This window comes from Leptinotarsa decemlineata, unplaced genomic scaffold (genome assembly GCF_025532065.1).
Source record: "Leptinotarsa decemlineata unplaced genomic scaffold, Ldec_3_MD MMD2_tig00026314_RagTag_RagTag, whole genome shotgun sequence".
Classification (NCBI taxonomy): Eukaryota; Metazoa; Arthropoda; class Insecta; order Coleoptera; family Chrysomelidae; genus Leptinotarsa; species Leptinotarsa decemlineata.
In genome coordinates this window covers 6,560,142-6,579,173 of record NW_027412684.1, presented here as the reverse complement: position 1 = coordinate 6,579,173, position 19,032 = coordinate 6,560,142, and the positions used below count along the sequence as shown (strand labels likewise).

General features: G+C 33.8%; 2 protein-coding genes across 5 annotated transcripts in view; one reads left to right on the top strand and one right to left on the bottom strand.

Moving 5' to 3' along the window:
- The window catches only part of e(y)3 (PHD finger protein enhancer of yellow 3), a 64,738-nt gene extending 64,340 nt beyond the window's left edge, over positions 1 to 398 (top strand). Inside the window, exon 10 of the mRNA XM_074181661.1 lies at positions 3 to 398. Coding sequence (XP_074037762.1) covers positions 3 to 230 — 228 coding nt within the window. The 3' untranslated portion in view covers positions 231 to 398. The remainder of the gene's footprint in view (positions 1 to 2) is intronic.
- A 3,577-nt stretch (positions 399 to 3,975) lies between these two features.
- Mf (Myofilin) overlaps positions 3,976 to 19,032 on the bottom strand; it is a 38,886-nt gene continuing 23,829 nt past the window's right edge. For 3 of the 4 annotated variants that reach the window (XM_023159876.2, XM_023159877.2, XM_023159878.2), the window contains exons 3-6: positions 18,423 to 18,671; positions 8,830 to 9,125; positions 7,908 to 8,199; positions 3,976 to 4,391 (exon numbers count right to left, since the gene is read on the bottom strand). In XM_023159876.2, the coding sequence (XP_023015644.1) occupies positions 4,378 to 4,391; positions 7,908 to 8,199; positions 8,830 to 9,125; positions 18,423 to 18,671 (851 nt within the window). In that variant the 3' untranslated portion in view covers positions 3,976 to 4,377. The remainder of the gene's footprint in view (positions 4,392 to 7,907; positions 8,200 to 8,829; positions 9,126 to 18,422; positions 18,672 to 19,032) is intronic. The other variant, XM_023159879.2, reaches the window with a different exon arrangement.

Genomic DNA, 19,032 nt, shown 5'->3' with positions numbered 1-19,032 from the left:
AGGAATTCTCTCCTACTGAGATTAACAACTTGCCTTTAAACACAATGTGTTATGATCCAGTTACCTTCATTCCTCGAGAGGAATCCGAAGACTCTGGTTCAGAAGGATCAGAGTCTGATTCGGACTCTTCAGATTCATCAAGCTCCGGTTCAAATTCAGACTCATCTTCAGGCGTTGAGGATTGCAAGCTATGTAAACATAGCCCTAAAAGGGTGGCGCCACCTAAATAATATGCTTTATTATTCCGTATATACAAGTGTAAGATTCATACTTTAGGAGTTTGAAATTTAGTTCCTTAAATTATTTTATTTTCCCTGTAAATATTTTTTATTTTTGTTAACATACATAGAAGTTCGATATTTTAATGTTTTTTATAATAAAATATTTATAGTCAATAATTAATTGTTGATTTTTTGTAACATTTCTTACACAAAACTCAAATTGTGAGGCACCCTTGGAGTCTAAAAAATTTTGTACAAAAAAATCAATGCAGTTCTCATAATAATTTGCTTTGGTTTTTGCAGTTAGGATATTTTAATTCTGAATCAACAGATAGATATGGAGTCTGTTCAAAAGTAATGATGAAAGTGCTATAAAGAAATATTTGTCGTCTTCCAAATTTTGATGTTGCACAGAGTACCCATATTGATCTTGATATACCTTTATCACCTTTTTTGCTATATCTCAAACAAAAACGAAAGATCATTTTTCCCGAGCCGTCTGCAGCATCCTTTTAGAGTTCCTTAAGTTTGTTCAAAAAAGTTTTCAACTTGTAAATAGCTAGATGAGTCAAAATCCGAAGAATTTTTTTGTACTTTTTTTGTTGAGTATTAATGATTTGTGCAAACCTATTCAGCACATTTCATATAGTATTTGTTAGAGGTTCAAATCCTTTATTAGTTCCTTTTGAATTTTATATCAAGAACCAATTTTATTATTCTATCTACTAGGTAACATCATATAAAGCAGACGTACAAAAGAACAAGTCAATATGAATATACATATATAATAATGTTCCCATAAAAATATCTAAAAATAAGTTGAAACTAAATATCTATTGAAGAATGTAAACTTTCACGGCCGTAGATAACTGTGTCAAAGCTATTTACTGGGTTTTCCCATTATTCTATTATTACCTTCAAAATCTCTAAAAGTTCAATGTAGTGATCATCTGAATACTTGGAAACTTTTCTTATGCTCTTAATTACAAAATTGGACTCCAATGATAATGAAGATCCATGGCAGCCACTTGAATTCGTCATTATAATACTTGGTTTCTCAGTTACAGTTTTATACTTCGAGTTGAATAAGAATTCATACGAATAAAAGTTATCCCAATTTTCATCTGTGTTCAACTTATAATTTGATTTAGAGAACCTTCTGTCTGTTCCCTATAACATCGGATCAAGAGTAGGAGCTCTTGATGTTACAGGGAAGATAATTGGAGTCGTTTCATCAACTCCCATCTCCTCTAAAAACTCAGCTCAAGAGTTAAAGAACTGAGAAGCTCTTTTTCCTTATCCTTTGTTACTGGAAGGACAATTGAGGACATTCAGTCGAGGTATATCTTCTCTGTAGACTCAGATTATTTGCAGGAGGTACTCAAAAGACGATTGTTTTCTCTCCTGATGCAGATTTTGTTACTACTGCTCAAGAATTTGGTGCAAAGCAATTTCATAAAATATTCTGCTCTTAAGGAGGCAATGAGTCGCTTCATGGCTGCACCGCCTCTCTAGGTTTGTTGAAAAATTGGAGAACTAAGGATCTCCTGCTCATGATACGATTTTACAGGGAGGACTGTTGAGATTGTTTTACCATGCTAAGCTCAAAATCCGGAGAACTGAGTAGCTTTCTCTTGATTCTTTATTACAGGAAGGACAGTTGGAGTCTTTAGTCGACTTCCATCTCCTCTTTGATCTTCTCAGTGATGCAATTTATTGGATTTCTGTTTTATTTTCAAGGCCCTTCACGCACCAAGAGAAACACCTATAGAGTTTTCCAGGTAAGTAAAAATGCATGTCATATATTACGATATGCAGCGATCCTGTAAATATTTGTTTTAGTTCTAATACGTGTCAAATCATCTAAAAGAACAATTCGTTCAGGTCAGTCTCAACTTCCCACACTGTAGGTGAATGGACTGATACCTATCAGAAAACAACTACTCCCCTGGCTAATACCACGAAGAGCTTTGGATTATATCCGAAAGGTGTCAGTGCAGGATTCTTCACTGAAGTTATTCCTGCATATGATGTTGGCGATACAACTGCCGCAATAGATTTCCAATTATTGGAACACACTTGACAGGTTTTCGGGCTGTTTGGCCACTCGTCAGTGCAGTGCAACATAAAGTCGATGACTTCCGATAATTGAAAATTGAATTTCTTCAGAGTATCATTCCTTGAACTAGGGTGAAGAGGATAACAAACAACACAGTTTGTCATCGCCCCATCTGCTTGTGAACGAGGTAACCAAACGCATATCCGAAATTAGCCCAATTCCTCCTATAATGAAAGAAAACTTTTCACATATAGTCAATGGGCATACTTGAAGACTGGCTATAAATCAAATTATCTAAAAGAAAAATTCGTTCCGCCTAGTTCAACGAATGATACTCTGAAGAAATTCGATTTTCAATTATCGGAAGTCATCGACTTTATGTTGATGATAGACCCTACCTTGCACTGACGAGTGGCCAAACAGCCCGAAACCGGTCTGCAAGTGTGTTCCAATAATTGAAAATCTATCGCTGCAGTTGTATTGCCAACAGCATATGCAGGCATAATTTCAGTAAAGAATCCTCCACTGACACCTGTCGGATATAATCCAACGCCCTTCGTGGTATTAGCCAGGGGAGTAGTTGTTTTGTGATAGGTGTCAGTCCATCAACCTACAGTGTAGAGAGTTGAGTCTGGCTTGAACGAATTGTTCTTTTAGATGATTTGATTTATAGCCAGTCTTCAAGTATGCCCACTGACTATATGTGAAAAATTTATTAGGTACGGGTGTTGGCAATACAAACTGAATGGGAAACAGTGCAATTCTGTGTTCATATATTTGAAAGTAGTTGTTTCGCATTAATTTTTTCTCAAAATTTTCATTTGAAAGAAATTTCTGAACTTGAAGACTTTATTGATTCATTAATTACTTTCTTGAGACTTTTCAGTTTAATCAAAAGTTAATGTCTTTCTTCCTTTTTATGGACGTTTGTCACATTCTTTTGTTCAAGGATAGAGAGATAGAGAGTCAAAACGCTTTTTTGTCAAAAACTAATGTTTCCTAAAAAAATTACCTTTTTCAATTCAAATAAATCTCCAATAGCCTGTGATAATTAATTGGACGTGTGAATATTTTTATGAACTGCCATCGTGATAAGATCAGAGCTGCTCATCTCGGTATCACAATGGCATAAACATATGCGAGAAATCCGTGTTGTTGCCTTTAAAAGTTCAAAAAGGTGCTGAAGGCAAGTGTTTGCAATCTGAAACTTCGAGAGTACACTATTAAGAGTATTAGTCTATAGATTCCTTTCTTCGGAGGTTCTCCAAAATTTTTGTTTGAAGGTGGAGAAGTACAAAACCAAAGTACTTTTTCCTAAAAAGGTTTTTCCATAAAAATTAATGTCGCCTAAAAAACACCCTTTTCAATCAAACTATATTATTCCTGTGGCTGGTATTGAATTAACTAACCATATAAATGTTTTTACGAACTATATTGTGACAAGAGTAGATATGTTTCTTGGGGTGATAAAAAATTTTTGCAAGAACTGAGATGTATGGATATCTCTCAGAACTGCTTATCATAAGAATTGTGGGGGTTTATCTTGTTGCATTTTATTTTTATAAAAAGTAATGATTGCATATAATTCATTAGAACTAATAGGCATAAAATAGAGCAAACGGGTAAATCTCTAAAATTTCTTGGTATATTGAAACTGAACATCAACATAAGAGGACAAGTAATAAAAAACTAATATACCTTTTAATTAATTTAATTATAAGATGTACATTCTAAAATGTTTATAACGTAAAATTCACATTTATAACAAAAATATATTCCAGGATGACCTTAACATTTCGGATGGAATGCGAGACACGCTTTTGCTTAGCATAGATCATCCTCAGAATTTTTAACACAAGTTTTTTAGAAGATACAATAAGGCTTTTTTTTCGTTTACACAAATCTCGTCGTTCTTACATGTATAATTAAGGCACTCAAAATGGATTTTCGAAGATTTGCTTTTATTTTATTGAACACTTGGTTGAAACATGAGTTCAAACAGATACAAACTCATGTTTCAAATCTTAAATTGTTCAGTCAGTCGTTGATTTTCTTGTTACGATGATTGTATTGATTGTCATTTTTTCCTCTGGTCACTTAGTACACGGCGGCTGAAAACATAGTTCAGTTAAAAATTTATAAACTGTTTTGTATCATTAAAGTTAGTGAGTACAGTAGAATTAGAAATAAGGGCCCTCTCTGAAATGGTGTATTGACAGAAATCTTCGACATGCCGCTAATTATATTGTCATAATGATTCATTCATTTTGTCTACAGTTTACAACACTAGGTAAATTTGGTAGGTTTTTATACCATGAGGGTGTGTAGTGTAATGGTACCAATGCAAATACATAATAACAAATATGTTAATTAACAATTTTACAACACAATTTCAGATCTGTCAATTGACACTTTCCAAATATTTATTTGATACTTTCTGAATTTCTAAACTTGAATTTATTGCAAAAGATTCAAAGACTCAGTATGAGTCGTGGAAAGAAACAAATGGAATCTAGAACCTGAAACATGAATTTTAATTTGATTTCATTCAATGAAACGTATATTTGGAATGCACGAGATACAAATTTTAACATACGTTATTAAAAAAATGAAATATTAGGAAATTATTAAATCATCATTGACTAGGTACCTATTCGGTCAATCAGTAACTGGTTGGGTAGCGAGTTCTATTTAAGAAATCGCCGTTATGTTGATCCAGGTTCGATTCCTGCTCTGATACTCGATAGAGGTGACTTGTATGACCACGTTCTGAGCGAGTAGATTTGTTTAGATACCAGGGTGTATCCAGCGTGTATCGCACAATAAAAGTAATCATTAGTTAATTGTTACTCTACACTTTTGAGTATGCATTTCGTATGGGGACGACATTTTGAACACATCTATGTATTTGGGTCAATGAAAGAAAAATCATTGGATATCTACAGGGTGTGGTAATTAAAAATACAAATCAGAAATGGAGAAATTACCAAATCTAACTTCTCCAAATGATATGAGATCTAAATGTTTTTCTCTTCATCATTCAAGATTGAAGTCGATAACATAAATTTATATTTATATAAAAATAGTTATGATGATTACATGTATGCATTGAATTCAATATCTACTGTAGTTCGAAGGTGAAGTTTTATCGTCATTTATTGGAAAGTATGCCTTTTCAAAAAAATAAATTCAAGCTATCTAAAATTCATATTTTGCAAATTGGCAAACATTATAAGTTTTCACTTTACTATGTTCATTTAAAAATAACCCATGCTTAGTATTCCAGATGTCAAGTTCATATGTGAAATTACAGATACCTACAGGTATACAATGATGCGCTCGTTTGATATCTCGGGAATTTTTGATGAATTTTAAAAATTATTTTCTATGAAACAACTGATATTTTTAAAATTGTCAGATTCAAAGTGTCAATTGACTTTTTTCCATTTCTTGCATTGTAATATGCAATTGAGTTAAAAGGTGAAGAATAAAACCAATAATTTAGTTGAAGATGAAACATTTTGTAGGTGAAAGAAAAAATTAGACTTTTTGTCATTTTATCATTAATGTTATCATTAGCATTAATGTTATTTGTATTTCTTTGGCTCACTTACTACATACATTATGATTATCTATCAATTTGACACCCAACAATCATGAAAGTGTTCATAGACATAAAAGCAGGAACAATTAATTAAATAAAAGCTTGTTAGCAAAAAATGGAAAACTAAGCGTGTCAGCTCTAGATCTTTCCAAAAAAAAAGTTCCATTGCTTCAAAATACATTTTTGAAAACTGACACGAAAAAATATATATACGTGAGTGACTTATTTACGAGGGTAGCCTTAGATAAGTACCTGGTCTGACATATAGCGGATGTTGTATAAAAATATTTAAAAAATCGAAAGTACCAACTTAAATAAAGCTATATTTGAAGAGAGAAGGTACAGATGAATAATATACCAAAGTTTATATATTGCCAATTAGACAAAAAGGTTTATTCAGAGCATAACCAACTACTGGTCGATTCTGAAAGTTACAACAGTCTGGTGCTGTCTTATATAGAACTAATCTCATGTAGGAAGAACTAGATCCTCCAGAAGAAATACTAAGAGCAGATATCTCTTGGTCCGTTGGTGGATCAAAAATCCCACCAGGTGCTGGTACCAGACCCAAGACAGAAATATTAACCTGTCTGGGATCTTATGCGACTGTATTTTAGAAGGAAATTTCTGCCATAGAATTTGTGAGGAGAGATATCGAAATAGACTGGTGATGAAAGACGGTTTCTACTATCAACAGAATTCCGAAGAAGCTCTAGCAGCATCCTTGGAGTTATTTATCGAACTTGAAGGAATTTATAGTGTTTGTTGGCTGTTGGTACTAATGGGACTATTCTCGTAATGTTTTTACTTTTGAGTAGACTGAAGCTGTTCTATACACTTGAAAAAACTTTGGATTATAATGCTAAAATTGAACAATATTTGCATCATTGCAAATTTAAAATTATTGTTAGGGGCGATAAATTTCCAAAGTTGAATAATTTCCACTAGGAAAAAGATTCAAATCAACTCGATTAACATTTACCTAAAAATAACTCAATGATTTTTAGAATTTGGAAGAGAAGAAAGTTCATGCATGAAGAAATATGTGAGCACCATATATTCTACATAGGTATTGTTAATTTTTCTAATCTAAACTACATTCAACCTAAAACTGACACAAAAAAGGAGTTACCGTAAAATTGCAGTCCTGTTCAAAAATGGGAAAAATGGAATATGGAATGATGAGTGCAGTTTGGTCGCATGGGGCCTGCTGGTTTTGGGGGTGTCTGGGGGGCTATCTAAGGTCTATGTGCTCATCCCTACTAATGTTTTCTCGCATAACATTCATTTAGATACATTCTCTATGATTCAATAGTAGCAGTTATTTTGAGAGTATTTTTTTAATGAACTATTTCTTGAAAATTTCAATACAAATACCACTTTAACATTTTTTTTCGTTGTCGTAGTCTTTTGCACCGCCATCTTGCGACAGCGGTCCACTCGGAAATTATAACATTTATGACAAGAAGTAGAGTCATTTCATTAAAGCATTTACGTCGCCGAAAATGCGCATGGCATGTTTTGATGTGAAGTATTTGGAATGATGATTCAGAAACAAATATAGAATTTGACATTTTTCACTTATTACTGTGAAAATGATTTGCCTATACCCCATTTGAATACTGATAGCTTTCAGTTTCATTGACACCAAAACAACATCGTAGGATATTCTCATAGTTTACCAAACTCTAACACGTGTTTTACTGAACAGTAGAATCAAATATGGTTCAGTATTGGTCACGCATGACTGTAGAAGCAAAGTGTTGTTAAATAATGTGTATAAGTAAAAATTTCGAAAAAATATTCAATTACGTTTATTATTAAAGTTTAATTTAAGATCTGCCAAGTCAATAACAATAACACTGATAGTACAATTAATTTTTCTATCAACTGTTTGCATTGTCATAATACTATTATTTATTATGATATCCCTGAAGATGATATTATAATCGAAATATCAAAACAAGAGGTGTAAGCATCTAGACCATAGCTACCCCCCAACTATATTAGTGAAGGAACTTACCGAACGGCCTGATGGGGTGTTTGTCCCATAGGAACGTCCTCTTGACTGGGGAGAGGTACGAGTCACGGAGATAGAAGGGGGATTTGCCCCAAGGGTTGAAAGTGGAGAGGGGTTTGAGGGGGGAATCCCACCAGAAGGGGTCGCGAGTCACGGCCGAGATGGGAAGGCTCGGGGAGGGGTTCAGGAGTTCGTTGAATAGACTCTTACTTGGATACAGCCCTCCACGGGAGTAGATAGGTTGGCCGGCGTAGTTGAAAGCTACCTCAGAGGGGCGGGGAGCGAATTCTCCTGCCTTGAAATGAAAATTATATTAGTAGAAACCTTATACATATGTCTATTTCACATTATGAAAATGTGGAACAGAAACATCCGCGAATTTGTTGTTCAGAAAAAAATGTAGGTATAAGAATGTATACGAAATTTCAATTCAGTTATTCTCCCTATTCAGATATTTATAATCCTTCAATTGAAAAGTTTTTCACAAGTATTTTATTTCACTACAAAATTCAATTTGTAACACTTGTAATATTTGAATATAATACTTCAGATTCAACTTGAAACAATTACCTCATAAAATCATTTCGCGTTCTTTAGACACTTGCTTCGTTCACGATATCTGTATTGAACTCATTTTTCTGATCTACTTGTGCTTCGTTTTTGGGCTCTGGTTTAACCAAGTTTGCTACTTTTAATTTTGAATAAAATAAAAAAAATACAAGCTTTGGCTACTGGTAAGAGAGAAAGAGAGAATAATATTGTCAGCAATGTATATTCCCCAAATACAAATACAAATATTTGTATTTCTACTTTATTTAAAAATATTTTTGCAAAATTGGAAAGTCATTTTGATTTGAACAATAGATAGCATTGCAATGATGTTTCCCCTCATCTAATCAACCATTATACATTTTTTTCTACAAACCTTAGTGGGTGTTGGTGAACGTCTGCTTCCAATAGCGGGCCAGAGAGTGGGATACAGCTTGTCGAGCTCAGCTAGACGGTCCAGATGATCCAACCAGGAGCGATGGGGGTCATACTTGTCGGCTGCTGGAGGAGGTCTCTTGCTGTAGACGAGGTACAAGGGGTAGCGGGAGAAGGGGTAGGTGGTGTGGAAGATGCTGCTGGGCCACTGACTTGGTTCACGACCTTTGATACGGTCTAAGTGGTTTCTCCATGCTTCGTCGGCGTCAAAAGGTTTTGGTTTGGTGATGTGGAAGGCTGTTGGTATAAGAGATTTGTTGAAGTTTTGCAATAACGATTATGGTTTGTTTGGAAGTGGGATTGCATGCATCATTGTTCACATCTCAGCAATGGCTTTTTGAAATGGAATGAAGTAGGAACAGAAGGATTTTATTACTTCCAAATATTATAAGTATCTCATATAAGTACGAGAAATTGTTGGTTCCTTCTGTTTTTGCAATGGTGGACTGATTGCCTAAGAGCTGATGAAGAATTTTGAGAAACTGGTTTTAGTAACTTGAAATCGAAGAAAATATACTACATTGATGTCTGAAATATTCAGTCCCAATAGTGCACTTGGAAGTCGGATCCATCATTATGTAAAGAAGAAGAATCAATATTTCGTGCATAAAACTTTATTGATTCAATCCAAATAGGTAATTGCAATGTCCAGACGAAATTTTATATTCTGAATCAACTACTTGGCCTATTTACAATGTTTTTATCTGAGGTGAGTTACCTCAAGGTCCTACTATACCGATGTGGTTAACACAATTTCTTTCATTGTAGATTGCCTATCCGGTGAATAGACAACCTTATTCATTGGGTCTGCTGAGGCAAGGATGGATTTTTCTGTCGATCACATAAAATGTCGTCTCCCCAACGGGAGATGTCATTGCCCTTATTCACTAAAGCTTGTTCTTTATGGACAGCTGAGTTCAGCAATGCATTTGTGGTTCAGCCTGATGAGACCTACGGCGGGTCGAAACAGCGTTGTCTAGTGTTGGATCATAAATGCGTTTTGTTTGGGCTCTGGTTTTCAACTTCTTGTATCTACTCATCTAATATTTGTATTAGATGTATTTGTATTTGACAAGTCTCTTTCTGCACAGATGAAATAATTATACCCATTTCATGGATTTTTCTCGAATGTGTCTGACCTTCGGTAGGTCGTTTCTTCAATTGTGGAAAAATATTGCAATATGAAAAATGATTGTTATGCCCTAAGTTCATCACGAATGACTCCACCCTTGTTAACGTATCAATAAGATTATACAGTCAAACTGTGTCTAATTTCTTTATATTTTAAATGTTAGAATTTCTGAATATTCCACTAGTTTGATGGAAAAATACTGCGGCAGCACAGTATCATTCTGTCATAAATAGTCCTAATCTCATGTAAGAAGGACTAGATCATCCAGAAGAAAGAAATACAAAGAGCAGATAGCTCTTGGTTCGTTGGATCAAAAATCCCATCAGGTTCTGGTACCAGATCCAGGACAGAAATATCAACCTGTCTTGAATCTTATGCGACTCAAAAATCATAACTTGTTATTCCTAAAGACGCTCAATTTAAATTGCAGTCATATATGGTAATGAAATTATGTGAATATATGAAAACTTAGGAGTTTCATTATAAGGAATGACTTTGATTACGTGATGCCACGAAAAGTACCTATTTTGATACATTTATTTTCCCACTGCCGTTAAGAAATATCTGTCAGGGTTTCTGGATTCTATAAGTTCGCGAGGTCATCCACAAGAAATCGTATATTTATCAACTTCAGAAGAATTAATATTTAGATAGCTATTAGAAACTCAAGTGGTACCTAATGATTCTACCAACGTTTAATACGCAACACACATTTGCCCCATCAAACAAATTATGCATATAGGTATTGATTTTTTTCACGCAGAATCATCAATAATTTTTGATATACGTAACTAGCTGACCTAGTTGAAAATTTTTCGAATATCTCATGAGATTATATGTAGTCATTAAGATTATGGATCTTGGCAGTGCTTTATAAACATTAATTATTTTGAAAAATAATATTTGTGTTACATATGCATATTTTATGAACAGATCCAGTGAAAACACGTGCATGTATGTGTTAATTTTTGGCAAACAACAAATAAACGACGTATTTTTAGTAATGAACTCCTAGTGCACGTGAATACATTATGAGACTGATCAGATTCCTCCAAATTTCTATTGAAATAGTTTCGAATAGGATCAAACGGACAAAATTGCTTCAAAATATTAGTATCCACTTAATTGTCTATCCAGATTTCAAAGGAGAGGAGAGAAGATATTCACAGGAAAAATATTAACAAAACATCTTAATGTTAGATACACAGCTGTTTCTTTACACTGACAGTTCGTAATTCAAAAAGGATACAGTTTGGATGAATGGTTTTGAAATATCCAGAATCAAGAAATGAGCCTGCAAAAACAGAGTTTTTTATTCTCTTCAACGTGTCTTACAAATTGGTGGATTTCCTTTTTGTTGGAAGACTGATAGAGTTAGCCTATATCTAAAGATATATAGATCTGTTGCTATGTTATGAATTAAATGGACAATTATTGAGAAACTTGTTAATCAACAAATTCCTGAATAAATGAAATATTCCAAAATCTCTATCGATCATCAATATGGATTCCTGGAGCAAAAACAAAGGTGATCTTAGTTTATATGTTATCAGTTTTTTGAATTAGAAACAGTTTTCAACTAATTTGTTTCTTTTCTTTACTTGACATCTTTTCGTTCTTCGAATGGATCTAAATATGAATGTAACACTAGTTTTCAGCCAATTTACCACTATAATGCTAAAGGCAGCTCTTTGTTAATTTTTGGTCCCTATATGCGAAAATGATAGTAAAAATTTCCTAACACGTAAGATTTTTGAGTTATGCTTTTTTTCACAAAAATTTAATGAACACGATATTCCAAATTTGCTTTTCCCCTAAATTGAGGAAATTGTTTAAAATCTGGCGTCACAGCGTTTAAAACAAGTTTAAAAGCCCCGTTCTGCTCCATAATGACCAAAAGACTCTATATTCCTCTTGCACATGCAGTTGGCATACAGGAAACACACGAAAGTATGTCACTTATTCCAAATGCAATAAGGTATAATACGTATAAGTGGCAAATATGTGGTGACCTGAAGTCATAGTACTATTACTAGGTCTTCAGGGCGGATTTACGAAGTTTTGCTGTTTTCTATGCCTTTGGAACAATAGAGCAACATAGAGCCATTATCAAGTAAAATAATGGCCTCCGAGAGATAAATATATTCCAGATCAAGCTAACGTGAAGAATATACCTCTAGTTAATCCCAAAAACGTTTGGTTGCCTCCATTACACATTAAACTGGTGTTAATGAATTTTTTTTTAGAAGCATTAGACAAAGAAGGTGATGTGTTTAAATATCTTAAAAATGTTTTTCCAAAACATCAAAAGTTTGATCAAACATTAGGTAATGTTGAATTAGCTGCGTGGAGTTCTTTCAAAAGAATTATTTCCGGGTTTTCAGGGAACAAGAAAGTAGAAAATTACGAAACACTTGTAGAAGAACTACTTGAAAACTACTGCAGAATGGGATGTCACATGTCTCTCAAAATACATTTCTTGCACTCCCATTTGAATTTTTTCCAAAAAAATTTGGGTACTGTCAGTGACGAACAAGGGACAATGTTCCACCAAGACATACTGTCAATGGAGCAACGTTACCAAGACAGATGGGATGCAGCAATGATGGGGGATTATTGTTGATTCCTTATGAGGGAAAACAATGAAACATATAAACGGAAGTCAACATTTGCAAAAAGGTTATGCACAAAAGACTTCATTTGAATGTTTTTTCATTGTGTATTATAAATAAAGTCTGTTATCCTCAAAATATATTGTTTTTTTCTTGTTTTGATCTTATATTTCCCTATAATATGTGAACATTTTTATATAAAATGAAAATCACTATAACTCAAAATCTTTACATGGTGGAAAATTTTTGATGTTGAAGTCGTAGTCAGGATGCTTTAAACTCTCATATATGTCCATTATAATATTAGTCGCAATTTTTTTTCTTATTTGTTGGCTAGTGACCAGTACGAATATTTCAAATCGAGCAAAAGCTCTGTATTCTCAAGTGATGATATCTTACTTATCGCCAGTATATATGAAAATGGGCATTACGATACAATTTGTAAATCTCTCGACATAAAGAAAAAATCCTGTTTTCTTAGAACAAGTTGATGAGAGAAAATACCAAATGACTAGTTATCCGATGGCTACCCTAACGGCCAGGAGATTTTCTGATGTTGAGCTATTTCAGGTTCCGTTTGATTTTCAGTATTACGGTTTGTACACTGAGAAAACTAGACAACACTTTAATTAAATTTTCTGTCGCTATTGTTGCCAACGACTTATTTCACTGATAGGCTTGGTGAAACTGTCGAATTCAGCCATTGACCAGAAAGATCTAGAATATCTGGAACTGGTACCTAAGCAATTCATTTCTTATTATCTAGTTATCAAGTACGTCAATTTCGCCTATTCTCAATTCGCATTTGTTTCGATCTCGAATAAACTTGATATGATAATCGAAACTTGAATATTTGCTCTCTTGTCACATTATCAATCATCATAGCTAGAACCAATGCCCAGCTTGATTGATGAATGTACTGAAATAGTCATCATCGTCTTCCCCCTCAGCAGATCTTTAACGAATTTTATGCAGTTCAAGTGGTTTCTCAATAGTAATAGGTCGATAATATAAGTACATTTACTTTAGAACGATGGATATTTTTTTACTGACTATGTAAAGTTTGAGTTTGGTAGTTAACTGTAGAAACATAACACTAGTAAATTCCCTATAAGTATTGGTCAGGAATCCAGGTTGGTTACCAAATCTAGGTTTAGAGACTTTTCTCATCATCAGTATTTATATCAGTAATTCAAGTTACTTTGTTAGAACAGCACGCCAGGTAACAGCCCTCTTTGTGAAGTTTTTCACAACTATCCTCAAACCAAACACAAAAATAATAAAGAATAATACATGAATGAAAAAAAAACACTCCGAAGACGAGTCCACATAAAACGATAACATCAGTTGCAGTTAGTATTCACTACGGAAGTCAGGAATGTCATATGTTAGGCTACTAGCTACCAGGCTACACAAAAGCTTCCAAATATGTCTTACCTCCAAGGCGACCGAAAATCTCACGCATCCCTCAAAAAATACTGCATCGTGTTCTAAAAACACTTCCAAAACCAAAAAAACATTCGTCATGTGTGAGGGAAGGGCCGTTAAAAAAAGTGGATCGCCCTGGCAAATGCTGGAGCGGCAGGTTAAAAAGCCTCGTTAGGTTTGGTTGCTGAATATCGTTAATAAAACAATTGACTAATTATCCTACTTGAGTGAGTGCTTGAACAAATCGCATCATAGTCACTTTGTTCACGTTATTTCGTGACTATGACATGATTTTGAGTTATGCTGTCATAAGATTTGGTTGCGATAAAAAAATGAAATGAACTTACATTGGACCATGTTCAAATGCAAATAGTTGTAGTCGTTTAGTTAGCTGAACATAAATACCGAAATATCTGGGAGTATTTTTGGAAGGCCTTCGAAATTGCGTAATTATGAAGTCAGTGAATTAAAAATAGTTGTGCTCGTGCGAACAATAGTTGAATGGTGCTCAAAAAAGACTAGGAATTTTCGGCGCTATGATTTGTGTTACATCAATGATGTTGCTGGCACAATTGGAAAAAACTGTGCGTACTGGATTAGGCTTTATCGTCTTCATTATCTCTTTAAAATTGATTGTTTAGGTGTACTAAGCATGTCTGAAACCCGGCAGATAGATATATTTTCATTGCTTTCGAGTTTTCACGTCAAAATATTTAGGACAATTTTGAAAAAACCATCATATTAGTTCATTTTATTTTGATATAACAGAAAACACCTTCTACTCGTGTAAGTTACTGAGAAATCAAGTAAAAAGCGAAGCACGAATAGTATATATACAATAATAATGATGTTTTTGCCAAACAAAAGTAACAATATACATACAAGTTTTTCAAAATTTAACCTTTTGTTCGATTATATTCTTCACGTGAATTAAAAAAAAATTGCCCAATAATGATCTAGTAAATATCAGAAATGTATTTTCATAACAATTTTTGCAAATTAAAGGTGGGTTACTTTTTCAAATATGGCAAATATTTTTAAATCGGTTAGTTGATGAGATCACGAATCTTTTAATGGATTATAATTTTTTTGAATTTTGGGATTAAAGATTTATTAAAGCTTTATTAATAGTAATAGAAAATGTCCATATAGGACGGAACTGCAGTAATGATAGTTACAAATAAAAGTGGTAAAAAGCATAGAAAGTTTCATTTCTCATTTTTTATGATAATCTTCTACCGCGTAGTATATGCATTATATCAGCAAAGTAGTTAATCTCGCCTTGCTATTACTAACTGTTTGCTTCCTTTCAGAAATGGTTATTCAATCGCCCTTCAAACACAAAACGTGACAGAGTCTCATTACCTATCGAAAACTTTGAGATCTGAATCTTTAGAACGCACTAAGAGTAATGTAGTGACAGTCCACATTGAATTTGAAACTGTATTATATTAACTCTGAAAGACTGTCTCTCGAAGTTCATTCCGCAGGAACGTTGTGTTCTTCAGATTGAACGGTTTCAGAAAAAGTGTGATACAGGTTGTTCTGACTGTAACTTCTATACAATGGGCAGATGTAGTTTGTAGTAAATTTCTAACATACACTGCTTTTGAGGGAATCAAGCGGGATAACTAGTTCGAACTCTTTCCGGGAAAGTTTCCTTCGATGTTCCAGATTGATTGTAGTGTTTGGTTCGCCAGTTAGGAGAGACAAACGTCTCCAGTCTTAATAGGGTCTAGCAGCCTTAGGGTATGCACCACATATGAGAAGATTATTTCAAAGAATATCTAATTTGAGTTCAAAATAATGTTAGAAGTTACTAGGATCTAATTCAGTTGAGATATACTGGTTTGATACATTAATATCTTGGATATTTTCAGTCGACAGTTCAAATTAGCTATAATTTTTAAAATTTGAAAAACTGCATATTACTGAAAGAAGAGTTTGATAAGCATTCACATGATAAATTCTTCTACCTATTCCTCTCAATGCATTGAACTATCTAGTGATGCAATTTTCTATAAACTAATATTAATTGTTCTGAGAAGCAGCTTGCTTCGTTTTTGTAGAGTTCCCCTGTATATATATTTTCTAGTCAATAAGTAAGTGTTTCTCATTTTCAGAATATTATTTGGATTATTTTTCAATAGATTAACAGAATAATTTCCAAACCAACGACTATTTAGGATTTTTTATTTTTGTTTGTTGAATTGTAAAAAAGGCGCTGACCGCCACAACGTCTTTTTTTATAGTCGACAGTTGAAACTATCGATTAGTCATATTCGATAGTTTAAAGTGTCGACTACACATATTCGATAGTTGAAAATGTCGATTATAATTATAAATAATAATCTATAATTGACAGTTTAAACTGTAGTAAAATATGTTTCGATCGACACTTCATACTATCGATTATGGATAAATAATGGTTAGTTGACACTTTGGACTGTATATTATAAGGCTAATCAACAGTCTTTTTGGCCCTTCAGCACCTACGTAAAACTGCGATAAAGATTTAATTCTCTTCCAACCATTCAATTATAAAGTGTATATATTTTTTTCAATTAAGCATTTTAGATTTTTATACACAACATTAAGTAGAATAAGTCAATTGTGTCTGATAGATGGCGCTCAAGCGTTTGCGGGGACGCACACTCACTGTAATCTTTGATAAACTTTATTATTCACTTCATTATGCGGTACAACATGATATCAAATATCAACATATATTACAGAATAAGACGACAAAAATTGCACGAGCTGTTACTGCTGCGGGTGAGCGGCAAACCCGCTTTGGACTAAAGTCATAAGCTATAAAACTGTTCATAAAGGCAGTTGATGTATAAATGAAAGCGTCGATGCCAATCGACGATTTTATATGGGGCAAAGATCTGGAAAACAAGGGAGCATCCTGTAATACGCAGTGTAAAGCTGAATTTTTCAACATAGGTGGAGTTCGGTACTAAAAAAGGACGTTACTACTTCAACTTATTGACTACCAGGATTCATAACAAAATCTAGAAAATACGCAAAGCACTTTTTGTAGGTTGTATAACGATTATGTAGTCTCAACTGACTTTTACAGAAAAATAATCATTATAATTGTATGTGATTGATAAGGAGGCGATAAAGGGCCATATAATCATTCTCATTTCAATCCACACTCAGAATGTCAGTTATAGATAATTTACAAACTATCGCTCAACCATAAATGTCTTCAGTTTAAATTGTTGAGTATGGCTAAATCTACAATTCACACCCAATTTTATGTAATTCAGACTTCAAAATGTCGATTATGGCTACTTGTAGTCGATTATGAACGAAAGACAGTTTAAACTGTCTGATAATCTGTTCGGTTTACCGACTATGACTAATAAACAGTTCAAACTGTCGACTGTGGCTAATTGAAAATTTGATCTGTCCATTATCGATAAAAGGAAGTTAGAACTGTCGGTTGTGGATGAATCTACTGTACAAACTGACGATTATCTATAATTGAAACTTCAAACTGTTGATTATAGATAGAAGGAAGTAAGAACTGTCGATTATGGTTAAATTTACTGTTAAAACTGGCGATTATCTATAATCGTAACTTCAAACTATTGATTATAGATAGGAGGAAGTTTTAACTGTTGATTATGGATAAATCTACTATTCAAACTGACAATTATCTATAATTGAAACTTCAAACTGTCGATTATAGATAGCGATTATGGCTGAATCTACTGCTCGAACTAACGATTATCTATAATTGAATCTTCAAACTGTCGATTATCGGTAAAAGATAGTTTGAACTTCCGATCATCACGTCTGTCGACTATGACTAAGTTAGAGTTTGAACTGTCGATTATAGACGAAAGACAGTTTAAAGTGTTCATATTGGCTAATCGATTGTACAAATAATCAATTATATAGATGAAATACAGTTAATACTGTCGACTTTGATCAATTGAATGTTCCGAAATGTTTTTTAGAAAGTTCAATCCATCAGTTTAAAAAAATTACGTAACCCCTTAGCTTCTTTATAGATCGTTAATGTGTAATGTTTTATATGACAGTAAAAGATGCGTGTAATGCTACAAATTGAGTTCACTCCTTTTTTTTTCAAATGCGTAAATATTGCGAAAGAGTTCATAATCAAGTTTGATTATTGTTATGCAACCTGTTTTTCAAAATACAGTCTTGCAGTGTATTCATATATTTACAATATACTTGCTGATAATTAACATCATTTCTCACTAATCTATCAGTTCTTTTTTCTCACCAACCCCCTTATGAGAAATCCAGCTTTACAATCTTCGTTTATTTTCCAAAAATCTCTGCCGAGCGCTACGAGTACCTAATGCTTGTACTCGAACCTACCGGGCCTGTATCTATCTAGAGATCCGTAGTTGTGGGGATAGATGGGCCTAGGAGAATATCCGTAGGTGTCTCTGTGGAGGGGGTCGTATCTGTAGCCGGGGACGTGGATGCGTTCGGCTGCAGCACTGGGATCATCGTAGATTGATTTTCCGAATGGCCAGCTCGAGGAAAGTTCTGGGATGTCGCTCAAGGGACGGAAGATACCCCTACGGGAATGGACTGAATCGGTGGCCCTTATGTCATCGGATCCTGAAAGAGAAACGAGTGCAGATTTGAATGGTAATCACAATGATATGAATATAGATACATAATACGTATAGTGAAATAGTTATTCAACTAACAAATACGGAGGGTGGAACATTTCCGCATAGCTGAAATTTAGTTTTTGGAGAACACGCTAGCTTTTGAAAAAATTTTAATTGATGGTAACTGTGTATTTTTGTCCACTAAAAAGTCGATAAAATCGATTATTTCTGACACAGTCTACAGCAAACAAATACGTTAGCTCTAATGGCATTATCACAGAATAAAACTAATGAATACGAAGTTGTTGAATTTATTAAGAATATAATTGTTATACATTCTAGATTAGCATATATGAAAATGATGG